At 36.0% G+C, this 27,077-nt stretch overlaps 1 protein-coding gene across 7 annotated transcripts in view; it reads right to left on the bottom strand.

The window, feature by feature from the left end:
- Positions 1-27,077, bottom strand: part of MIA2 (MIA SH3 domain ER export factor 2) — a 129,163-nt gene that overhangs the window by 59,088 nt on the left and 42,998 nt on the right. For 4 of the 7 annotated variants that reach the window (XM_031952956.1, XM_031952961.1, XM_031952957.1 and 1 more), the window contains exons 1-4: positions 11,195-11,383; positions 2,766-2,897; positions 2,151-2,172; positions 1,955-2,043 (exon numbers count right to left, since the gene is read on the bottom strand). In XM_031952956.1, the coding sequence (XP_031808816.1) occupies positions 1,955-2,043; positions 2,151-2,172; positions 2,766-2,897; positions 11,195-11,296 (345 nt within the window). In that variant the 5' untranslated portion in view covers positions 11,297-11,383. Of the gene's footprint in view, positions 1-1,954; positions 2,044-2,150; positions 2,173-2,765; positions 2,898-11,194; positions 11,656-27,077 lie in introns of those variants that run through there. The other 3 variants (XM_031952959.1, XM_031952958.1, XM_031952963.1) reach the window with 3 other exon arrangements.

Raw genomic sequence — 27,077 nt, 5'->3', positions numbered from 1 at the left:
GTTGTGCTCTCTGCAATAAAGTTTGAATGCATGGCAGTTTAGTTTGAGAAAGAACCTCAGTGTATGATACTTTATCCTGCAAGGTGATCTTCAAAATCTTCCTAAAACAAATTATTTCAGCAGACAGGCTAAACCAGGCTGAGGGTAACCAAAAGGTTTCAGATCCTATGGTGAGTTAAAGGAGTGTCTACCCAGGCACCTAAAGACTTCCCCTAGTAGAATGGGCAGATGAGAACAATTTTTCCAACTACCATGATGGCAGGTGAAGCAGATGTTGTGGAGTGCTTATAGCAAGCTAGACATCAAGTTAGACATCAAAGACACCAAGTCATTGACTGCATCTCATGTCATCACCATTTGTCTTGATTCTGTCCTGCCACTGGACAAGAGTGACTTTAAAAAAGAAAACAAGGTTGACGATTGTGCAATTCTGCCTTACTTAAATCCAATTTATGCCTGAATTTTACCATTTATAAAGATCTTCACATACATGGATCTTATTTGATCTTCACAACAACCTTATGGGCAAGTTTGATGCCAATTTTGAAAAAACAGGCTCAGAAAGGTAATGACTTTTCCAAGACTTTAAAGCTAGTGGAACCAAGATTCAAAATCATAGAATTTTAGAAGCCATGGAGTCTAACGCATGCCTATATAGAAATCCCTCCTGTAAACATCCTCAATAAGAAATAATCCAGCTTTTACCTAAAGAACTCAGGGAAAGAGAACTCATGGTTCCATCTTTTGGAAGAAAAAACAGGCTCAGAAAGGTAATGACTTTTCCAAGACTTTAAAGCTAGTGGAACCAAGATTCAAAATCATAGAATTTTAGAAGCCATGGAGTCTAACGCATGCCTATATAGAAATCCCTCCTGTAAACATCCTCAATAAGAAATAATCCAGCTTTTACCTAAAGAACTCAGGGAAAGAGAACTCATGGTTCCATCTTTTGGAAGTTCTAGTTATTAGGAAGTTCTTCCTCATATTATTTCTAAATTTATTGAAAAATAAATTTATTATTTATTAATAATAAATTAGTATTTATTATAATTAAGTTATTGAAAAATAACTTCTCCCTATTTTTTTGTAGCTAAAGGAAGGACTTTCCTTCTTTCTTTACTAAATTCAACTTATTTCATTTAGCCTCTGAAATGTTCTTGTATCCTGTCATTCAGTATGTCAACTTATTCAAGTTGTTGATAAACTATTTTATAGCAAAGGACCAAAGACAAATCCACTCCTCAGTCCAAGATGAATGTTCTGATGATTCCTAGAGACCATGTGTTTTGTTACAATGCTGAGGAATTATTCTTAATTAAAATCCAAAACATTTAACCATCAAAACAAATGAATGGCATAAAAATACCTCAAAAAAATTAAGAAACATGAAAACAAGGAGGCCAAAAGAAATAAAACCATTGGCAAATAGGATGGAGAAAGTACATTATGTAACTTAGCAGAACAACTCTCTAATTGTATTCTTCAGTAATTCACTGGAAAATGTGCAAGAAGGTATATTTTGCAAAAAAGAGGAAATGATGAAATTGTCCCAGTTCATCTCAGAAAAAGTAGTAAAAAGAATGTAGAAGTGGAAGATCTGCATTCAAGTTTCATTCTGTTAACAGCTTACAGTCTTGGTTAAGTCACTTAATGTTTTATGCTTTCTTAATCTATATGACCAGAATTATAATATCTACACTACCTGCTTCACAGAGTAATTAATTACCAAGATCAAATGAGATAAGATGTAAATATATTTTTAAAAGAAAAAAGTGTTACATAAATGTAATATACTATAACTATGTGGGGCTATATCTTTTAAAGAAAACTGCAAACTAAACAGAAACTTAAAGTAAAACCATATTCCCAAAGTTGGGTAAAGTTGCTGCATATAAGTTTTTTCAAGTAAACTCAAATTTAACATGAATACTGACAATTTATGAAATATGCTTACCTCTTTTTGACAAAGGCTAAGTTTTTTAAGAATCTTACATTTTTCTTCCACTAATTGAGAAACTTTTTTGGCAAGTTGTTTTTCCCTTCCTAAAAGAAAAAAAAATCAATATTGTTATGTTTAAATTCTTATAACAAAAAGAATGAAAAATTTCAAAGTACAATAAAAAGATTTAAAATAGAAAAAAATAGCCTACCTACATAAAGTCGGCTTTTAACCTGAAATAAATGAGTTTCAACAAAGAAATTACATTAATGCATTTTAATGCATTTTAAAACTATACAGTTTAGCAAGCCTAACATATAAAACTTCAAATATTTATATTACAAATAATAGTGACCCCTCATTATATTATGACAGTGAATTCTGACCAGAGAAAAGAGTAAAACAGTTTTTTGGTTTTTTTTGGTTTTTTTTTTTTTAACTTTTTCCTCTCACTCAATGCCAGAAGTTTTCTTGGGAGAGCAAATAACAGCATAGGCTAGGTTGGTATGAATACTGATATATGAAGAAAATGTCAACAATATGTAAACCATCCAACACGTGGAATAATTACCTAATAATTACAGAATATTCTGGAGACAAAATAAAAGAAGGAAAAGGTTTTATCACTGCTATAAAATAATCATGCAACAATTCTCAAAAATGTGTACTTTATTTTTTAAATTATATCTGACTTTTTTCTTTAGTGTTAATCACCTGCAAATCCAATTTTGAGTGACTAATCTAATTATATGTACTAAAATATTTTTAAAATATGCTAGCATATAGTACATGTCATTTTACTATAGTGTATGTTCTGGTTACTTACCGAATAAAAACCTCTGCACAAAAAAAGGCAAATTGTAAAAAAGCCAACCGTAACTGCACATAACACCATTTCCCAGGGAAATCCATATAGATCAGTACCTGGTCTCATATCTTCAGGCAACGCTGCTACAACCTGCAACACAAAAATAAATTAAATGATCATAGTGGGATTTTTTGCTGTCAGCTCAAAAAACATTATTAAACACCTACTATGTGGAACTTTATACTATATACAAACAAGATATATGCAGGATAAATTTTAGATAATCAACAAAAGGAAAACACTACTAGTATTAAGGTAGACAAGAAAAAGCTTCTGATAGCAAATAGGATTTTGGCTAGGATTTTAAAGAAGCCAGGAAACATTGACAAAGATTTCACATGAGGTACAGCCAGGGAAAAAACAGTTAGGAGATGAAATGTTTTATGAGAAGAAGACTCCAAAGTAAGAGGAATAAGATTTAAGAAGATTGAAAAAATAAAAAGGAGCCTAGTTATGAAGAGCTTTAAAAGCCAAAGGTTTTTATATTTGATCTTGGGGGAAATAGGGAATCACTCAAATTTGCTGAATACAGGGTGACATGATCAGACATGATTTTCAGAAGATGAATTTGACAGGCTAATGTAGGACTGAGAAGAGACTTCTGGCAAGGAAATCCTCCAGCAGGCTACTGTAGTAGTTCAGGTGTAAAGTGATGAGGACTTGCAAATAGTGTGTCAGCAATGTTAGAGAAGTAGAGAGGATCTAGGGCGTAGATATGTAGGTATCTGGATATGTAAGAAAGAGAGGAAGAGAGAGAAGAAGGAAGAGACAGAAAGACAGAGACAGAGAGAAAGACAGAGAAAAGTTCAAGAAAATCTTAGATTGCAAGTCTTCAATTGTTAAGACTATAGGATTATTGATTTAGAATTGGAAAGGGCCTTGAAGGTCATTTTTTAACCCTAAAGAAGAGAGTCTGTTTCATTTTTTGGTCTTTTCCTACCCAGCACTCCAGCACTTAATGACCTATAATGCAGAGCTAGGCATATAACAGTTACCAAAATGTGTGTGTGTGTGTAATATATATAATTATTAAGCAACATGTTGAATTTTTTTTTTTTTAAAGCAAACTGTATATAGCAAATTCATAGGTACTTAAATGCAAGGCCATTTATTCATTGATTGACAAAAGATGTCACATTTAGAATAACAATTTAATGTTTATAATTTATTGTCCAAAAATTGTCATTTTTCAATACTCTCTGCCCCATTTTCTGCCACTGTCACTGTGGAAGTGAAAAGGACTAAATAGAACTGGGAGACATTTTGCTATTAGTTGTTGCCATAGCAAAAGAATTCACCAAGTGGTTAGCCTAATAATGAGCTTCTGTGCATTTAACAAATTATGTTACCTCTGTGGGTGACATAATTAAAGGAGCAGTTGAAGGAACTGGGATGTTTATTTTGGAGAACAATTCCTTGAAGACAGGGAAGGAGGGGGCAGGACAACTATCTGTTTTTAAGTATTTGCAGAGGTGTCATTTAAAGAGGAGTTAAAGTTATTCTGACAGAAGTAGGAGGTATGAATGAAAGTTGAAAAGAGGCAATTTAGGCTTTTTGTATGTGATCATGGACCCTTCTGGCAACATAGTGAAACCTGTGGAAACCCTTCCAGGATATTTTTAACTAATTGAAGGAAATGCTAAATTTTATTTAGCAGTTAAATAAAATAATAAAGCTGTAATATTTTCTCAACTTCATAGTATGAAGCTTACTTTGAAACCAATAGACTCCTTTTGGAATTCCATATATCCCAAGTTAAGAACCCCTTACAGAAGGGAAATGTTTTCTGACAAAAGTTATCTGCTGGCTTAAAGTGTTAGTATTTCACCTATACTGAAGGTCTTTGAACATTAAGTCATACAATTAGTTAGTTAATTGCAGAGCTTAGACTAGATACAGTTGTGGCATGATTCTTAATTTCACAAATGGGAGCTAGAAATGACCTCAGAGATCCATTCCAATATCATTTTTACAGATATGGAAAATTAGGCAAGAAATTAGTGACTTGACCAAAAGTCACACAAGTAGAAAATGGCATTGTGAGAATCTAATCTGAGGTCCTCTGGCTGCATAACCAGCACTCTTCCACCATACCACACTACCTCAACCAAAGCTGCAAGTTTTATTAAGCAGTTCTCATGGATTTCTGTATATTGTGGATTTCTCATCATCTCTACTCTTCCATGGTATCAAGCACACTGTATATATTTGGGCTATTTTCCCCCCTATCGCTTTCTTTTTAGTTTAAAAAAAAAAAAAAATGCTCCTTTAGATTTTTAAGACTTTGGGAAAAGATATTTTATCAACCCTTGTCAGATCTCTTCCATTCTTAACAAAGAACTCATTATTTTTATATTTCACGTTGCAGCCCAGAAATCTAAAATGTCATTAAATAAATGTCATTTCTTAAATCAGCTATTCCCCTTCCAAATTTGCTCCCTAGAAATATCTCAAACTCAACATGTCTAAAATTGAATTCATTATCTTTCCTCCTAAACTCTTTTTTCTAAATCTCTCTACTTCTATCAAAGATGATCCTTTCAGTGTCTCGGGTACATAATGTAGGCATTGTCCTCAATTCTTCCCTTTCCCTTATACCATATATTCAAATATTACCAATATCTCTCATATCCAACTTCTACTACCAAAGCTACCATCTTAGTTTAGATCTTCCACCAGCTCTTGCCTAGATTATTGCAATAGCCTCTTACTTTGCCTCCCTGCCTCAAATCTTGCATTACTCCAATATATTCTAAACACTGATGCCAAAGTAATTTTCTTTAAACACAGACTGAATCACATGACTACCTTATTCAACCAATTTCAGTATTTACCTATTATTTTTAAATACAAATATAAACTTCTTTATGCAGCTTTTAATCCCCTTTACAATCTGGTCATGCAAATTAAGATAACTCTGAGGCACCCCTTCACACCTCTCAGATTGGCTAAAATGACAGGAAAAGATAATGACAAATGTTAGAGGGGACATGGGAAAACTGGGACACTAATATATTATTGATGGAGTTGTAAACTGAGCCAATCATTCCAGAGAGCAATTTGGAATTATGCCCAAAGGGCTATCAAACTGTGCATATCCTTTGATCCAGCAGTGTCTCTACTGGATCTGATCCCAAAGAGATCATAAAAAAGGGGGAAAGGATCTTCATAAGCAAAAATGTTTGTAGCAGCCCTTTTTGTAGTTGCAAAAAACTGGGAACTGAGTGGATACCCATTAGTTGGAGAATGATTAAGTTATGATATATGAATGTTATGGAATATTATTGTTCTATAAAAAATAATGAGCAAGCTGATTTCAGAAAAGCCTGGAAAGACTTACATGAAGTGATACTAAGTATAGTGAGTAGAACCAAGAGAACATTGTACATAGCAACAAGAAGATTATGTGATAATAAATGGTCATGGTTCTTTTCAATATTGAGGTGATTCAAGTCAATTTCAATACCATTGTGATGAGTCACCCTCATCGAAAGAAAACTATGGAGACTGAATGTGGATCAAAGTATAGTATTTTCACCTTTTGTTGTTGATTTTTTGCTTTTTTTTTCCTTGAGTTATTTTTTCTTTCTTTCACCTTTTCATCTGATTTTTCTTATGCAGAATGACAGATATGGAAATGTCTAGAACTACACATGTTTAATCTATATTGGGTTACTTGCTGTTTATGGGAGAGCGTGGGGGGAGAAAGAAGAAAAATTTGGATCACAAGGTTTTTCAAAGGCAAATGTTGAAAACTATCTTTGTATGTATTTGTAATAATAAAAAGCTATTAAAAACAACAACATGGCCCCAACCTATTTTTCCATAGTCAGTAGACTGTAATTCAGCTAAAATTTTTTCTAACTTCAAAATCATTCTCTACTCTAACCAAGTCCTCACCCCTCCTAGCCCATAAGCAAATCAACTGCCGAGTTCTATTCTATCTTCACATCCTCTTCACTCATGAGGCTAATCAAGCCCTCGCCCTCATCATTGTTCACAATCTCCTATAGAATCTCATAAATGATCTTCCTGCCTCTAGTTTTGTATCTATTCCAAACCATCATCTATATAGCTACCAAACTTGTGTACCTAAAGCACAAGTCCCTTCCCCACTTAAAAACCTTCAATACCTTCCTAATGTCTCTACTATACAGCAAACTCACCTGGCATTTAAAAGCCCCCACAGTCCAGACTCCAGTCTATGAATTTCTGTGCTGATTTCACCTTAAATCCTTTATGCACCCTACTACATTACAATCTAACTAGTAGATTTACCATCTCCAACACAAGATGCTCTATTTCTTACTTCAATGATTTTGTACAGACTGTCCCTCCTACCTGGAACACTCTCCTTTACTTCTACCACTTGAAATCCTTAGCTTCCATACCCAGAAAAAGAACTCTGGGAGATGACTAAAAACCATTACATTGAATTCCCAATCCCTATATTTATGCACACCTGCATTTTTGATTTCCTTCACAAGCTAATTGTACAATAATTCAGAGTCTGATTCTTTTTGTACAGCAAAATAATGTTTTGGTCATGTATACTTATTATGTATCTAAGTTATATTTTAATATATCTAACATCTACTGGTCATCCTGCCATTTAGGGGAGGGGGTGGGGGGGGGTAAGAGGTGAAAAATTGGAACAAGAGGTTTGGCAATTGTTAATGCTGTAAAGTTACCCATGTATATATCCTGTAAATAAAAGGCTATTAAATAAAAAAAAAAAAAAAAAAAAAAAAGAAATCCTTAGCTTCCTTCAAGGTTTAGCTGAAGTATCACCTACAGAAATATTTCCTCTAATTCCCACTCCTACTCCTCAGGCATTACATTGTACATATTTTGTATTTATTTCTCCATCTATGAATTGTTTTCTCAACAGATGAGTTGTTTGAACTAAACCTGCCTCCTATATTTCTGGGTTGGCTATAGTAGTTCAAACAGTCCAGTGAATGGAACATCTTGTAGCATTTTTGTAAAAGCAACCAGGAAGTCAATCCAATAGATCAAGTCATAAAACATTCATAAAACTCTCAAGGTCAATTTTGATCTCTAGGCTTATTGGTTACTTTAACCTCAAACCCTCCCTAAATACTAAGATACTGATATTATTTAAAAGTTGTGCTAAAGAAACTACTAGGGAACTTTTCATATAATATTTAGTTATAGTTGGCAGTGAGGGTAGCCCACTGTTGGACTTGGAAGCAGTAAATTATGAGTTCAAATCTAGCCTTAGGTACTCATTAAGATATGTGACACTGGGCAAATAAGTCACTCAAATCTCTCCTAGCCTCATTTTCTCTATCTGTAAAATAGAGATAATAATAGCACCTATCCTATAAGGTTGTGAGAATCAAATAAGTTAAATACGTAAAATAGTTTGCAAACTTAAAAACACTAGATAGACTATAGAGAACTGTACTGTTTGGACGTTGTTAGAACTGCAAGGCACTGAGGGAAAAGGGGAATAGAGGGATTGTACTTGAAATGACAAAATAAGATGCTCCCTGGAGCAGAGACTTTTTTAGAATTGAGAATGTGAACAAAGAAAAACCTATTGACATGCAGAGGGGATATATTGACCTATTAGCAGAAAAAGTTTCTGCTTTCACTCCTTTCAATTATTAACTATTAACTCTCTCTCTCTGGAATTTACCCTGAAGGGTAGGAGTAATCCTGGAAATATTCTCCTTGGCACAGAAGGGCAACTGTCAGGACTCAAAAAGAGGCAGTCCCAGGCAAAGAGCAGTGGCACCTCCACAGCAGTGGCAGTACTCTCAATATGGCATAGAGGAACATTATTAAACTTAAGAAGTAGCAGTTCTCAATCAGCACAGGGGGCAGCCCCTTCGTAGAGTGCTCAGACACCACTTCAGGAAAAGAAGGAAATGCTAGACCCTGGCACAGAGGAGCTGTGCCTGGCTTGGTAGAATGATCAACATGTGGTTTCATCAGAATGAGGGGAAAATACAACAGCAGTAAGTTGAGTACACAGTGCTCTGCAGAAGGAGGTAGCAGATGAAATGTTGACCCCCATGAAAACTGACTCAAGAGTAACACGGACCTTATTGGCAACAGCAGGACACCAGCATGAGCAGTAGCAAAAGTGGTTACCAGTTGCTTAATATAATTTGCAAATAAACAAGTCCCTTCATAATGCTGTCAGTTTAGAATTCCAATGATCACTGGATAACTATTTTCTAGGGAGAAATGGAGAACCATAGGTGTTGCTGCTGGCAAGTGGCTTGCTTTCTAGCAATTGTGGGAGGTAAAACTAATCTATTTAACCTCCATGGAAAAAGGCAAAAGATCCTCAGCAGAAATTTCTAAAGGATCAAAATTTTAACATTCCTTCTTTTCTCCCAATACAATGGGTCTCCTAAGGAGAGCAGATCATGGCTGATGGGCCCTCTTTGAGGGCAGTGTCAAAGTAGATAATTCTCTGTATTGAGTGTAACACCAGGACAAGATTCACATAAGAATGTAATGACTTCTTGACTACTTTACTACAAATCACCTTGACCAATGATGTGAATGAGTAATCACACCCAAAATACCATATCTGTGTTGTAGTCCTGAAGCTTCTATTAATCATCATCACTTGACACTTTAAACTTACATCACATGAACCACACAGTTCAAATCTGGGCCTCAGACCTTAAAAAGAAAGGAGGGAAAGCCTGGGAATTTTGGTCACTGCTCTCCTTCATATTCTATCACTTATTCAGAGGACTATAACCTTGTTTCTTTTTTTTTTTTTTTTTTTTTTTTATTTAATAGCCTTTTATTTACAGGATATATACATGGGTAACTTTACAGCATTAACAATTGCCAAACCTCTTGTTCCAATTTTTCACCTCTTACCCCCCCCCACCCCCTCCCCTAAATGGCAGGATGACCAGTAGATGTTAGATATATTAAAATATAACTTAGATACATAATAAGTATACATGACCAAAACATTATTTTGCTGTACAAAAAGAATCAGACTCTGAATTATTGTACAATTAGCTTGTGAAGGAAATCAAAAATGCATGTGTGCATAAATATAGGGATTGGGAATTCAATGTAATGGTTTTTAGTCATCTCCCAGAGTTCTTTTTCTGGGTATAGCTAGTTCAGTTCATTACTGCTCCATTAGAAATGATTTGGTTGATCTCGTTGCTGAGGATGGCCTGATCCATCAGAACTGGTCATCATCTAGTATTGTTGTATAACCTTGTTTCTTTAAAGAGAAAGGTAGGATGGAGGTTGTGAAAGGTTGTGCTATTTTTGTTTTCAGTTTTTCTCTTCTTCCTCCCAAACTTATGCCAAGCTTCTGGCAATCTTCAGATTCAAGATCCTAAGGGCATCTAAATGGTGGAAAACCTACTAGATGGGGGAAAACCTACTACAAGGTCTTTATGACCCTGCCAGGTATGATATGCTGTGGCTATCATTTCCACTCCCCCTCTTTTCCCTTACAATGGGCTAGGCTAGTTTTTCCTTGTAAGATATTAAAATTGTTCTAAGTACTTAATTGGTCCCAAGGATTAAGCAGCAAACTGCTGGCGTCATTTTCTGATAGCATAAAGAATAAAAACCCAGGCTTTTGGACAACTGGTCAACAGAACCATCACCCAAAGGAATGCAATGCCCGAATCATCAATGTGGCATCCTTGCTACATATTATTTTCCTGCCCTATTTAAGTAAACTTCCTTTTATTGACTGTCAGTTTACAAGTGTCTCATTTCATTTCAATTCTGAATCTGAAGCACCAATCCTGGTCTACAACACAAGAATAGTAGGAAAAGAGATACTGGAAAACATTATTTATGAGACTGTATAATGGGACAAACTTTAAAAAAAAATTTTTTTAATTCTCATTACTTAATAGAGAGCCACATTTGGATCAGTGATCTAGTTTAAGTTAAGGCCATTTAATCCAACTCCCCTTCATCCCAGCACCTAATGAATACTAATTAATAAATGTCTCCTGAATATAATTTGAAAGAATTAAGAATGAAGAAAGTGGAATTCGTTAAGTTAAGTGACTATCAAGGCTACACGGGGATTTGAGCACAGATTCTGTCTATCTAGCCTCTCCAACTTACTAGCAGAATGACGCTAGGCAAATCTCTTCACCTGTTTCCTCGTTTGTGAGATGGACCAGAAGGAAGGCCTCTGCGCTGGATGTAGGATCCTAGCAGAGCCACCATCTCTCATTCATCCTGGTACAACAGTTCACTAAACCTTGACTGAAATGACTCCCCGTTTCATACCCCCGGAGCTTGCTGCGGGTCCCAGCTTCCTTCCCCACTCCTGCGCGACCCCCGGCCTTCACCCTAACCCCCATCCGCCCCGCCCCGGCCCGGCCCTGGTCTCAACCCCAGCTCACGTTGCGCAGCTTTTCCAAAACTAGCCCACAGTAAAGCTGAGCGGCGGCTCCGGGTCCTTCCACGACACCAAGGACCATTCCGGAACCCGCTCCGGTGGCCATGGTCCAGAGCTCCGACTGCAACCGCGGCGACCCCCACTAGGGAATCCCACTGCCGGCCCCACTCTCGGCGAACGCACCTGGGCAACTGAGGAGTACCACTGGCAGAGCCCGCAAGGGGAGAGGCAGCATCGGCTACGTGCTGTAAGACTCCAACCCTTCCCATTACTTCACCCAATTTACCTTGATATTCGTTTCAGTTCTAAATTAAAGAACTTTCAACTTCGGAGACCCGGATCATTTCCGCAACCACACATAACGTACGCTCCTCCCCCCTGTTTTTGGTTTCGACCAAACAGCTAGAGACGTTCGCGGAGCATGGGGCGGGGCCAAGACCTGAAGGTTAATCTTCGGATTTCAACCTTAAAGGAGCCGGGGGGGGGGGGGGGGGGGGGGGGGGTCTGAAAAAAGTAACCCTTAACTCTACGAGCAAAAGGCAGAGATTTCCCGCCCCCCCAAGATCTCCTAACTTTAAATTTGCCACTGAGCCCTTGGAAGACCAGAAGAATGATATAGGCCTGGGGATGGAGGGAGCGAAGGCGATTTTGTTTGAGCTTGTTTAAGGTGAAATAGCCTGGAGGCTGCCGCCGACAGCTGAAGTAGAAACTACAACGTCCATGATTCACTCGACCCAAAGGGCTCCAGTAGCGCATGCGTAGAAATGAACTGCTCCTGTTTCCTGCGGACAGACCCAGGGCTGCCAGGATGTAAGCTCTTTCCCCATGACTTGGATAGCCCTCCTATCTCTACCTGCTGTGTATCTATTCTTAATTCCTCTTGCATTTTTCTCTGTGGCGACTCAGAGGGCCAATCCGGTTGCCTAAGCTTCCTATGAAAAACAACCAAGCTTTTAGTAAACGTTAGCTGTGTGCTAGGCACTGAGGACTGTAGGAAGAAAAAAATGAAAAGCGGTTTCTTTGTCTAGAATGAATAAATTCATTGGTTAAAATGCCTAGGGTAAAGTCTAACCTCCCCCAATAAAAGAAAACAAAGGTCAAGACTTGGAAGAGCCCAAACTAACGGGCTAATTAAAAATGTATTGTTAGCTTGTGGTACCACCTCACACCTCTCAGATTGGCTAGACTGACAGGAAAAGATAATGATAAATGTTAGAGAGGATGTGGAAGAGCTGGGACACTAATTCATCGTTGGTGGGATCGTGAAGGGATCCAACCGTTCTGGAGAGCAATTTGGAGCTATGCCTAAAGGGCTATTAAAACTGCACATCCTTTGATACAGCAGTGTCACTCCTGGGTCTGTATCTCAAAGCAATCATAAAAGAGGGAAAAGGACCCACGTGTGCAAAAATGTAGCATCTTTGTGTCAAAAATTGGAAATTGAGTGGATGCCCATCAGTTGGTGAATGCCTGAATAAATTTTGACATGAATACATTGGAATATTATTGTTTTATAAAAAATGATGAGCAAACTGATTTCAGAAAAGTTTGGAAAGACTTACATAAACTGATGCAGAATAAAGTGAGCAGAACCAGGAAAACATTCTATACAGTAACAGCAAGATTATGGGATGATCAACTGTTGAATGTGGCTCTTCTCAGCAATGCAGTGATTCAGGACAGAGTTCCAGTAGACTTGAGATGGCACATGCAGAGAAGGAACTATGGAGACTGAATGTGGATCAAAGCATAGTATTTTCTTTTCTTTCTTTTTTTTTTTTTTTTAATAGCTTTTTATTTACAAGTTATATGCATGGGCAATTTTACAGCATTGACAATTGCCAACCTTTTGTTCCAATTTTTCCCCTCCTTCCCCCATCTCCTCCCCTAGATGGCAGGATGACCAATACATGTTAAATATATTAAAGTATAAATTGAATACAAAATAAGTATACATGTCCAAACCGTTATTTTAAAGCATAGTATTTTCATCTTTTTTTGTCTGCTTTTTCTTTTTTGGTTTTTTTTTTCTTTTGGTTAGATTTTTCTGCACAACATAACAAATATGGAAATATATTTAAAAGAATTGTACATATTTAATCTGTATCAGATTACTTGCTGTCTTGGGGAGAGGGATGAGGAAAGGAGAAAAATTTGGAACATAAAATCTTGCAGAAAGGAATATTGAAAGCTATCTATGTGTATTTGGAAAAATAAAATATTATTGAAAAAACTTATTTTGTGGTAACTTGAATTATCAAGGAATCACCAAAATGCTTGGATATTAAAAATATTGGATATTAAAAATAGAGTACAAGAGTACTTTATTTTCTATGAGAAGTAAAGATAAAAGAAACAATGAGAGCAAAGATAAATAGTTTTTAAATTCAATTTTTGTAATTACATTTAAGTATCTTGAATAAATTATTCTAGGCAGAATTTGATAATTAAGATTTCTAGTTGTACCCTTTAAAGAGTATTCATAATAATTAATACTTCATCATTTAACTAATTTTTGATGATCTCATGGTCTCACAGATTCAGTTATCTCATCTATCATTTCCAACTGCCTACTGGACATTACAAAAGGGATATTATTTCAAACTCAGCATGTCCCAAACAGAACAGATTATGTTTTCCCTCTGTGCCTTGTCCCTTCCAAAATTCCCTATTACTATTGAGGTTAGCACCTTCTTTCTAGTCATCCAGTCTAAACCTGGTCTATTCTTTTTTCAAAGTGCCCTTGTCTAATAACAGACTGTTTGAGTTGATACACTGAGGTCCCAAGTACATGAGGCTAAATAGTAATTGGGCTATACTCTATTAATATACATGATTGGATAAAGAATGGTCCCTACCCACTCTCCGTGCAAGTCCTGATGTGTTGTATAGGAAATGATGATTTTGGTGGGTGGAGGCAGAGAGAGACAGGAAGAGAAGCTGGGAGAGATTGGGCCTGGGTTCCATTCTCCTAGCTGCTGGTCGTGTGGCTGCTGGTCTAGCTAGCTTCTTGACTCAGCTGCATACATTGCTATCGCCAATTCTCTTCCACCTGCGATCCTTCTTCACTGAGAATAAAGACTGACGATTTTTCCCCTAACCTGAATTCCTGACTCCTGCTGATTTAAAAATACACGATCTTCACAACAGACACCATAATTAATCTGTTTAGAATATGGTTTTATACACACACCTACTCATACTTCATTTCTCTAACACTGTTACCATCTTGTTGGCCATGCTCATGACTTCACATTTCAACTATTGCAATGGCCTTCTAGTTGATGTCTCTCTTCCTCTAATCCATCCTCCACCCAGATATCAAAATTATCTTCCTTAAAGCAGAGATCTGATTTTGTCACTAACCTCCATGACTCTCTACTGAATCAGTAGCCTGTTTGATTTTTAAAGCCCTTTATAACCTATAGGAAGATCTTTACAATTTTCTTTTACTTGATGTTCATGTTTATGTTACTCAGTGATCTGTGACACACATGATATTCCATCTTCTGTATGTTTATTTTCATTAGTTGCCCCTTATCCCTGATATTCTCTGTCTTCTTACACTTATCTCCTGGATTTTCTGGGTTCCTTCAAATCCCAATTTAAAAGGCTTCTACAAGAACCTTTCCTTCCCTTTCCCCTCTGGGATTAGCTCCATTTGTCCTGTCAATATCTTGTTTGTAAATAATTGTTTACAGGTTTCCCCCACCCCACCCCAATCAGGTACATGACTCTTAAACTATTCCTCTCCATCTCTTCAAAAAAAAATGGCTTTAATGAACCTTACCATCGTACTTTCAGATGGATTACCTGTCTCATTAATGTCATCTCTACAAATGTCTTCTCCTTTGACAATATAATTTCTCAAATGCTCTAGACTAACCCAAAAGATTTATGGAATCTCAGATCCCACAAAATGTTTCCCAAAATAAACCCAGTCTTAAACCCAAAATAAACCCAGCATAAGACCATAAGGTTGATGATCTTGGAAGGACTTCTATCCAAACTCCTCATTTTACAGATGAAACAAGTCAGAGAAATAAAGTTACAAATGTAAAGAAGTATATTCACTTCTAGCCTTTGAATGCAGATGCCTTCACTCTAATTTTAATACTCCATTACAAAGCAATGGATTGTTTTTGGGGATTTTTTTTTTTTTTTTTTGCAAAAAGTATTAAAATTGTCACCTATGTTTGTTGGAAACTTTACAAACTGTTAACCCATTGGAGTTGATAGAGACAATAATTATCTAATTTGGCATGGTTCAATATGATTGATTTGATCTTAGAAGGAGATATTTTGGGCCAGAACTTGAAACAAGGTACTAAGTACTGATAGAAACGATGCTTGTGTTCACACCTTTAGAGAGCTCATAAGTATCTAAGTACTCAATGGAGTTCACACGTTTGGGAGATTTCAGGGATTAGAATGAGATATCTGAATTCACACCTCCCTTGAAGTTCTTAGGGCCAAAGAGCACTCTGGGAGATAACCCAAAATCCCTCTCTCTCCAGAAGGAAGAGTTAACCTTTGGGAGATCATATATATACAGGAAGCTCTTAGAGCTAGAAAGAATTTCTCTGGAACATTGACGGGTTGGAGAGGAGCACTCTGGGAGGAAGCCCACAAGCCCTATCTTTGAGGCAAGAGAGATTCATTGCATCTTTCACCTTGGTGCTAGCTGGAGTCTGAAGGACAAACCTTTGGATTTGGAGACATTCGGAGGGAGCTCTTGGAACCAAGCAGAGAGATAGGCCTCTGAGCTAACTGGGCTATATTGAAGGACACAATAAAAGATCTGAACTTTTATCAGCTGGCTGCAATTTTGGAAGAAGAACTTCACATATGTTTTCCTGAATGCACACTACAAATGTTGTGCCACAGTTTCTTTTTTATTGTTCTGCCTCAGTTTCCCTAAATTGTCCTGCTTCAATTCCTTGAATTGTTCTACCTCAATCCCCCTGGTTGCAACCCTCTTTTTCTGCTCATTAGAACTGAGATAAATAGGGCTGTGAAGATCTGATATTCCAAAAGATAAAACTCCAGATGTCCTATCTCAGATACCTAACTGGCATCTTCGATCTCTAAGTTTCAGACTTCCTGGCTCTAGTTGGACACCTAAATCCTCCTAATTTGTAAGAATTTATGGTCCTAACTCCAACCTGTCAGAACCTGGTTGATGGTCACCTTCTTGGAAATTCCCTTTCACCAGTATTTGAACTTCACCCCCTACCTTTGTCTATCCAAGCTTAAAGCCACGTTTATATATATATATTTCATGGGAACCTCACATAGGCTTTTGCATTCTTTGAGACAAAAGTCTGATTCAGCCCTGGGACCAAAAATGAATCCTTTTGGTCCCAGAAAATCTCTCCCTCTCAGAAATCCAAATAAAATATTAAAAACTCTCTAATCTCTATCTTGCCTTAGTTTCTTTGGCATTACACTAACTTGTAATTTACCACATAAACTGAGGAGAAGAATAACTTTTTCAAATGTAAGTAGCAAATGAGTAACAATTCTCCTAACATAATAGCTGCAAAACAGTACATTAAAATTTAAGTTGTGAAAATAGATTATGAAATAATCACAGAAAGAGAAAATAATATAAAGCAAAATGACAATTCTAAGCTATAGTTTTTTCAAAGCATTAGAAATTCAACATAAGTAGAAAAAATTCCAGAATAATTCTCACAGATGCTGGTGCTTTCAGTTTTAAGGTAATTTCTGTCAAGACAGGCTATTTTCAGGAACCCCTCTGTCATTTGAATCTCTTTAGGTCTTGCTTATAACACAACACAGATTCTGTTACCTTGAGACAGCTCATTTATCTTAATAAGTTGCAACCTAATTACTTTTCAAGATGAATGTGTATAATATAGATCAGAAAAGAAAAAAACACTTTAAAGTCTTCCCAGGAATCATGTATTGCAAAACTTAAAGGTTATTGCCACATAACAAAAGCTGAATGGCTGTACATCAAACTCTTCTCAGTTTACTTTACCACTTCTGCTAAATTCTCCTTATACAAAATCCTAGCATATTCCAATAGCCTGCTGTAGTTGTAGTGAACACTAAAAAGCTTTAGAGTTTTTTTAGAAGTTCCTCGAGTTAAAAAAAGTCCTGTATACTTGTATCAAAAAAAAAGAGAGATACTGTTTTGACACCTGTGCAAAAAAGGGGTGCCATCAAGTAGAGTCATGACTACCAAACAAATATCTGATTTCATGGTCAGCTTCTCTCCTTAAACTGAATTTTTTTAATCTTCTATTTTTAAACTAAAGAACAGAAAATGTTAAATTTGTTGTATTGTGGTCATTAATTTGTGAATGCTTATGACTATGTTAATTCTTTTAAAATTCTTATTTCAAGATGATTTATTTTTTTCTTTATCTCCTCTACCTCTACTTTTTGATCCAATTAAGTTTATTATTTTTTGTTACTAAGTGGCATTCCATTTTTTCCTTCATTACAAATTAGAAAGCATTATTTTTTGCTATTTAAATGTAAGCCTCAAATTCCTCAGGCATTTTATAAGATATTTGTAATATGCATTTCTTTAGACAAAGGGTTAGGAAAAATGGAACACAGAAGCTATTTAATTAATTTTTGCCAAACTGACTTCACTCAATAGATTTGCCACTGCAGGGTCATAGAATTTCAAAAAGTAATAGAATTTAGGGATAATTTATTCCAATCCTGTCTTTTTACAGATGAGGGATGAGTTCCTGAGTGGGGGAGGAGGTATGGCAGAGAAACTGAAACATTGATAAAATTATTTCCTGGAGCAGGCAGGAAGAAGACTCTGATAATGGAAATAAGTTTAGTTCCATGGTCCAACTCACTGGAAGTAATCCAGTTAGAAATTCAAGTTATGTCAAGTCTCTGAGGCTAAATTTTCCCCTTAAAGCCACTTATGGCCCATGACTTTGATGCTGATTCTTTGGGGTTAGTCTGCCATAGCACTCTACCTTGTGATGTCTTGCCCTTTACCCCTCCCCCATGCCATGTGGTGTCTTCCTAATGCCACAATGCTTTATGGTCTCTCCTCTCCTGATATAGTTATTTTAAAATGTTAACATACAATAGTTTTTAATTTTTTTTTTTTTTTTTTTTTTTGCAAGGAAATGGGATTAAGTAACTTGCCTAGGGTCACATTGTTAATGAGTTTCAAGTATCTGAGACCACATTGGAACTCACATCTTCCTGATTCCAGGGCCAATGCTTTATCCACTGTGCTACCCAGCTGCCTCAATTTTAATTTCTAATATAATAAATATCAATAGATAGAATCCAAAGTGTAAAGGGATCTTGTGATCAAAAAACTTGAGAATAGCTTCACTAGTCTAACCTGCTTCTAATATCATATTGAAAGCTTAGTTATGAATGGACACTGAACTGCCTCAAATTGGGCCCCATCTCAAATCTCTTTAAGCACAAGTCATATTGAACTAATTGAGCTAAATAATACAGAGTTTCAAGAACTACCTTTGGAAGAAAACCAAACAATTGCTAAACTATCTGTTCTTTCTCAGAATTCTGATGATGTAATAATTGTTCTCAAAATTTATTAATCTAGAGTTACTGGTTAAACAAGATCTGGGCAATTTCCACACTTTGCTGATATAAATGCAGAATTCAAGTAACAATGCAAAGAAGAATGCTTTAAAATTCATAGAAATTTTTAAACTATATACATGGCTAAAAAGTAATGTAGAAGTCAGTTATTTTAATTACTTAACTCTTGAAAATACTATTTTTCAGGAGATTTCAATCACATAGCCCTCCTTGCCCCATTCTTTCCTTATGTAACTGCTAGCTTTACCATTCTTTTTTGCTAAGGCAATGGGGTTAAGTGACTTGTCTACAGTCACACAGCTAGGAAGTGTTACACCAATTTGGGTTACAAATATTATATCCACATGCATGTATAATTTTTTTCTATTCATGTGTATATATATATATGTATGTGTGTCTGTGTGTATATGTTTATATATGAAACTTTAGTCCTTTAAGGAGTTGATCTACTTCCTAAAGAAGTCTTTTTCTCCAGATGGTCAATTGTTTATTGTTATAATTGTATTTTAAAAATAAAAGATTTCGGGGCAGCTAGGTGGATAGAACTCCAGCCCTAAAATTAGGAGGACCTGAGTTCAAATCTATCCTCAGACACTTAACACTTCCTAGCTGTGTGACCCTGGGCAAGTCACTTAACCCCAATTATCTCAGCAAAAAAAGAAAAAAAAAAGATTTCATCAATCTTTACTAATTTTAAAAAAGTAGTTTTTATTCTACAACAATAATATTAGCCTAAAGCTTTTACACAATAAAACTAAAATATGTTGTATATAAGTGGCCTAATAGAACTATCAGAAAACTGAAACAATTATTACCTGGAATATTTGGGTAAAAAATTCCACTCAGCAGTTATATGGAAAAATTGCATATGCAAAGAACATTATTTTATATAAGCAAACTTGATTGGAAGCTCCATAATGATAAAATCAAATTAGTTATTAGATCAAGGACTATCTTATTTTTCTATTTGTGTCTCTAATGAGTTGCATATAGTAAGCCCACAATAAAAACTTTATTCATTTATCTATTTGTTAATGAACACAAAACTTTACAATGCTTGATGTCCAGTTAAAATGTTTCCATTCTAGGATCTACACTTAATTTTCTTTTTTTAGGTTAAGAAATGATGATAGAGGAAGACTAATGTGGAAATACGTTTTACATGATTGCACATGTATAACCTATAATCAGATTGTTTGCTGTTTTGGATAGGGAGAAAGGGAGAAAGGAAGAGAGAAAAATTTAGAATTCAAAATATTTTTTAAAACAAGTTTTGAGAACTCTTTACATGTAACTGGAAAAAATAAAATATTACTAAGTAAAAAAGAAATGATGATAGTTTCTTTATCATCAAAGTATTGCACTAATTTGGTCATTCTGCTTTCAACTTAAACATATTAAAATTAAATTGTACACAGCACTCCACCTAACATTACTAGCCAATAATAGCATTAAAAATTATAGTTAATGTTTACAATAATTTGAGAAAATCAAATGTAATAGCAAACATATGGTCACCCAAACTAAGTAATTGTCCTCTGTAACACTAATGGTAATTACACCTCAATCATTTTATTTGTTTTTTCACAAAATGGCTCTAGGAAACGATACTTTTTTGAGTTTTTCTGGTTATACATCATCAGAAGCTTGGTAATTTTTTGGCCAGCACAACTTATGAAATTGACTGAGAAAGTAAAGGAGAGTTTCAATCTGATTGTTGGAAGGAATATTCCCACCATCAAAACTGAGGATCACTTGAGATATTTCAGTATGTTCACTTTGTTTATAGTTTATCTGTTTCCTCTTCTGTTGTTAGAATGCCAATGGCATTTCATTTCCTATGTGGAGGCCTTTCAATATCAGTCCATCCTTACCTTTCCAACTTTTTGCTTCTAATCCTCTGTAGGTTAGGGAAAAAATCAGTAAGCTTGTTAAAAATGATGCCCAAAATTAGAATGAAGAGACATGAAAAGATCTTGTGAATTTTTTCACCCATTCTACTGAGAATATCATATATAAATCTACTCACTCCTTCTGCAATGATTTACTTACTATCAGTTCTGTACCTTAAAGTATCAAGTTCACAATCCTGCAGTAGATATTGTACTCTTTTATAGTACATGCCTGCTCATAGGCTTAAATGTTATCTATCAATTTCCTAATGAATATCTTCTTTGTAGGTAGATTCCAATCCTTTTAGAATAAATGAATAAAGTATTTATTAAGTGCTTATTATGGGTAAAGCACTGTGCTGAGCTCTAGATATCAAATAGAAAAGTCAGTCTCTGTCCTCAAGACATTCTAATGGGGGAACCCAATACAAATGGAAGGTTTCAGCTGCAAGTCAAATGGAAAGAGTTGCCACTAACCAAAGAAAGGGTTAATCTCTGGATTCAGCCCTCCACCCCAATAAAAACAAACATTTCTCTCAAGTTACACACTCTAAAAAGAACTTCAGCACTCAAAAAGAACTACCAACATACAATTTACTCTTTGCCCAAATCTTGAACTGGTTACTCCCCAGATAAGTCTGACACCAACTGTTCATTTGCAAATGCCTTTTGAACTCATTTACTTACATCTCCATTGTTCCCAACTTCCAGGTCATCAGAAAGTCTAATTAATTCCCCTATGAGAAGCAGAGAGTCTCACATTTCCAATTTGTAACAGTCTCTAACAGGTGCCAAAAGGTTTGATCACATATTCCTTTCTGAATTTTGACTTTTAGTTCTTGTTAACCAATATCTCCAAGTGAAATTGTAGAAATTTGTTTGAAATTGCCCTACAATGATGGCATAGCTAAACAAACTAAAGAAGATTTATATGAATTAAACACAACTAGATAAATATATAAAAAGACCACAGTACACCATAATATAAATAGAAATGATATTTCTTTTTCCTCCAAAGAAAATAAGGAAGAAAGAAAGAAAGAAAGCAGGAAGAAAGTGAAGAAAAAAATTAAGGGGAGGAAGAAGGGAGGAAGGAATAATAAGAACTGGACACTTCAATTAGAATAACTAAGTCTGGCCCCAAAGAAGAGGAAATGTACTTTCCCTTCTTTAGAGAGGTAAGGATTATGGGTGAAGAAAATTACATATATTATCAGATGATGAATTGCTTAGTTTTGCTAAACTGCTTTTTCTTTTCATTCTTACAAGAAATGGTTCATTAGGTACAAGAAGTGAAAAGAAATATTCAGAAATGAATCATATCAAAAACAAAAGATATCAATAAACATTAAAATTGTTAAAAATTATGGCATTATCCCTGAAAAATCTCCAAACTACATCCAATATCCCATGGTATATTTGATGGCTATTGTCTAGCAATTTGGAGTCGATCCTTGACATCATTTGGAGATAGTAAGATGAGAAATGTGAGCAAACCTGTAAAAATGATGTAAGGAAGGTTACTTGCTTACTTACATACTTGTCATACAGTTTAGCAGATCCATGAAAATATTTTAAGTTATATCATGATGCCAGGTATGACATCACTTTTCCCCAGTGTTCTGTTTATTAATATCAAGTTAATAATAATAAAACAGAGGGACTTTGCTCAGTAAAGTCATTTGCCACTATAATAGAAAAGATTTTTTTTTTAAAGTCCAAGACCACATTTTTTGAAAATTATTAAAAGACAATAGAAATTGGCATGGTGGGCATAAATAAACTACAACATATTAAAAATTAGGAAATACATAGAAATGCAGTAAAGGATGTCATCACAGAAATGTATGGCTTGCTTAAAAAGCTTTTGATATATAAGTAATACTTTTTTATGTCCATTAAAAATACTAAAAAGCACAAAGATAAAGTAACGTGTCCTATGTGAAACTATGTGAAGATATGTTGACATGAAGAAACTATGTTGACATGATTTCTTTTTATTTCTTTTTGGGGGTTTTTTTGTGTTTGTTTTTTTTTTTAGCTGAAGCAATTGGAGTTAAGTGACTTGCCCAGGAAGTGCTAAATGTCTGAAGCCAGATGTGAACTCAAGTCCTCCTGACTTCAGGGCTGGTGCTCTCTATCCACTAGCTGCCCCAATGCATTCTCGTTAAAGCTGTGAAGTGGTCCATTTTGGATTTCAATTTGTAATCATGCAAGATGGACTAAGCAGTCCATACTTCTTGACTCAGCATGTTGTGCCACAGTTCCCTTTTAATGTCCTGACCTAGTTTCCTAATTATCCTATTAGTTACTCTGCCTCAGGTTATAACCTTTCCTTCTTAATGTTTGATGAGATTAAAGGTTTTATTATCTTTAGGCTATAATCATTCCTTCTTAATGTTTGACAGGATAAAGGTATATCCATTTTGGACATCATTAGAATATCAGTAGCCTCTCTAGTACCTTCTTCCATTATGTTATCCTAGGTGCCTCTCCCTTCCCTCCCATTAGGTTATTCCCATCCAGTTACCTCTCGTATTATGTCATTGTTCTTGTTATCCTGTAAAAAATCTTTCTGTCTAATACTCAGGACTGAATTCTTTGAGACAATAGTCTCGTTCAGCCCTGGGACCAAACATGGATCATTTGGTCCCAGAAAATCTCTCCATTTAATAAACTATTGAATTGTTCTCTAATCTCTGTCTTGTTCAGTTTCTCCAGCATTACATTATGAAGCTCCTCAGCAAGATATCAGAAACTGAGAATGGGACTAGGGGTTAGAGAGACATTTCAAGTCTCCACTTTGGGCCTGGAAACAGTTGAGGATCTGGGTTTTCTTTTTCTTGGGAAATTCCTCCAGAGGCTTCAGGAAGAGAGCAGTTCACCAGCCGAGGTCACAACTGACAGTGGATACTTTCGATTCAGCCAGGGGAGAGTAAGACACAATCTGATCTGGGTTTTCAGAATAATAGAATGCTGACTGGCTGATGGACATTGAATTCTGAGGTTATTATTCAAGACGTTGGATAATACCCTCTAGTTTTGTGTCTCCTAGATCTGTTTTTGTCTGTCTGTGTTTTGGCTCTGGTTTTTGATTAGTGTCAAACTGGACACAGCTGACACTACTTGAGTGTCTCCCAAGACACATCTGGTTCTGTGTGCCACTTGGCACAACTCTGGGCATTCCAAAGTATTAATCTGGGTCTTTTTTTTTTTTTTTTTTAAAGACACCATCTGGCCAAAAAACCCCAAAAAAACCAGCAGGCTCCATTTGGATTATGGGAGGGGAGGGCAGACTGGAGCTGACTTTTTGACTGCGGACAGTCTAGGTGTGCTCTGTGTTTTGTGTGATTTGTTTGTCTGTGTGTCCCTGGTCTGTGTTAAACGTTTTGACTGCTGGACAGTCTATGTGTGTTTTGTGTTCTATGTAATTTGTTTGTCTGTTTTGTTAATTTAAGAGCTCTGTTAAGTTTAAGAACAATGATCAAATTTGGGAAATAATGGCCTTTGCATGCCAGATTTGTGCTGAGTATTCTTTTAGGCAGTTTTAAAATGTGAGAAATAATTTTACTGTTGCCTATGCAGGCTAGATTTAATTAACTTTAAGTATGAGATCTTAAAAAGAACAATAGCTTGTTAAAGAAGTTCTGTTAACTTACCTGAAAGAGGTCATGTGCCTCTAATTAGGTAAAGTATGTAGCAAGAAAAGATCTGACTTCTGATTCTTCAACTCTGGCCAAATTAGAATTTAGGAGAAATCCATTGGTAATAATGGCCACATGAGACCAGAGGGAGAGAAAGAAACTATGCTGTTTCATTATTTGAAATATGATAGGAAAAGCAGTTTTGTATTATTGGGAATTTAAAGCTGTATTTAGTGTGGTTCAGAGTTTGTTACCTATATTATAACATTATATGTTATGTTTTAAATCCAGCTCTGCTGGACATGTGGGTTTTATGGAATCTTTCACCTCCCCTCCCCACGGATTTCTGCTACTTTAAAGGTTGGGTGGGGTAGTGATCTTTTGTCTTCAAAGGTAAAGATTTAAACTCACCCCCCACTGCTGTTACTTCAGCTACTGGAGCATCTAGTTAGCCTGGAGTGAAGTTTAGTTCGACTTCCTTCCCCTCACTGTCTCTTTGGAGGTGGAGTATGGGGAAGGGCAGCCACATGGAATCTTCTCCTCCCCCCTCCCTCTAAAATGTTCCAGACAGTTTTTATCAAGTTGTAGCTACCTGGTTCTTGGCTAAAAGCAGCAAACTGATGTGTATAAATATAAGGTTATGGTAAATATCTGTTTAGGATTTGTTATTGGAAGTAAATTTTCTTGGGTTTGTAGTCAATATGTCACTGCATTTTCTTCCTCCTGTAATTGATTTCTATAATTGGAGCAATGGTCAATAAGAAATTGTTAATGCAATTCAATTATGTCGTACTTTGCTGTTTCCAGTCTGGTTATCTGTAATCATTATATCCTAAATATCTGAGCAAATAAGTATTTAATCTGGTCATCTATCAGTTACTAGCTATTGTGTCTGGATATTCAAGTTTTTTTTAAGGTTTATAACTAATAAGAGGCCACATCTTATAGCAGTCTTCTGGACCAGTCTTTCTATCTCAGACTGTTCTAACTTTTCTTAGATTTGTTTTTATTTCTAGATTTGGTCAAATTACAAATATATTGACTTGCTTCTGGGACCTAGATCAAGCTTTGATTGTAAGCACGCCACACTACAACCATCCCCCTCTCTGGACTGAGCATCTCAGCCCATCTTCAGCAGGAAGCAGCTTTTGAGAAAACCATTGCCCCTTTTCCTGATGTAATTTGGACTGATATGGGGGAGTGGGAAAGTGGTTGAATTGTTAGAATTTTAGCTGTATTACTATGTGTTTAAGACTTGGGATGGAAATTGTTAACCTTGTGTAACTATTGCTGCTATGTTTGAGGGATTTGTAGTCTGTTATATGCATATGTATATGACTTATATGTGGGATGGTTATTTGATAATTCCTTTCTGTGAGAAAAAAAAAAAGGGGAGGAAGAAATAGGAAATTGGGGAAATTGGTGTATTTTCTTAGGCACTTCTGCCCTACCCTCTATCTTACTAGTTCAGATTTAATTGGAAGTCCTTTAAACAGTCCTTTTCATTTTTTTATTCCTTGCTTAAATTTACTGGACTATGATTTGCTGGGTATGCTTTAACTTTGAAATCTCTTATTTTGTTGGAACTGCCCTGGCAGACTCAGTTTTGAGGATTATTTTTTAGAAACAACCAGAAATCAGATACCTGTCTTAGGAATGGCAGTCTCTCTGATCTGTTTCTCCACTCCTGTTACCCCAGATCCTTAATTAGTATTTCAGCCTACTTAAAAGGACCTTGTATTTTGATATCAGGCCTCTAAAAGTTTGGGGTTTGCCTGCCTTGGTCTAACTGCATAATCTGCTCAGAAATCTGATCCTTTCTGCAGCCCTGTCTGTTCCTCTGGGCAGGGACAGGTGGAGCTACTCCAAAACCTCACCCTTCTCCCCTGGAGCGGGTTGCCTCTCTGAATGGGCAGCACAACTTTCTTGAGCCCTGCTGCTCTGTAAGCAGAGACTGGTCATGCACAAATGACCACAGACCTAACTCACAGTGATGCTCCCCAACTGCAGAAGACCTGACATGATTGTAATAAGGAACTTTATGTATTGCTGATTAACTCTGGGGTTATCAGGGAGAGACTTGACCTTGCCATAAGTCCTTGCATTGTTCTAGCTTTATTTTGATTTTTATTTGGTCTATTTACTTCACATAGGGTTGGTCAAAATTATGGTGCTAAGACCTTCTAGAAGAAGGTAATTCAAAGATTTTAATAGTTAGAAGAGAGTGTGGAATGTTGTGCCAAAGTTCCCTTTTAATGTCCTGATCCAGTTTCCCAATTGTCCTATTTAGTTACTCTGCTTCAGGTTATAACCTTTCCTTCTTAATGTCTGAAGAGATAAAGGTTTTATATCTTTAGGCTATAGTCATTCCTTATTAATGTTTGACAGGATAAAGGTCTATCCATTTTAGACATCATTAGAATATCAGTAGCCTCTCCAGTACTTCCCTCCATTATGTCATCCTAGGTACCTCCCCCCCCATTAGGTTATCCCCATCCAGGTATCTCCCCCATTATGTCATTGTTCTTGTTATCCTATAAAAAATTTTGCTGTCTAATACTCAGGGCTGGATTCTTTAAGATGATAGTCTCGTTCAGCTCTGGGACCAAACATGGATCATGTGGTCCCAGAAAATCTCTCCATTTAATAAACTATTAAGTTGTTCTCTAATCTCTGTCTTGCTCAGTTTCTCGGACATTACAAGCAATCCCACCACAACAGTATGATTCAATCTATTTAGGTTGCATTAAGTAGGTCATTCAGTTGCAGA

This window comes from Sarcophilus harrisii, chromosome 2, assembly GCF_902635505.1.
Source record: "Sarcophilus harrisii chromosome 2, mSarHar1.11, whole genome shotgun sequence".
Lineage (NCBI taxonomy): Eukaryota > Metazoa > Chordata > Mammalia > Dasyuromorphia > Dasyuridae > Sarcophilus > Sarcophilus harrisii.
This window is presented reverse-complemented; position numbering and strand designations above follow the sequence as displayed.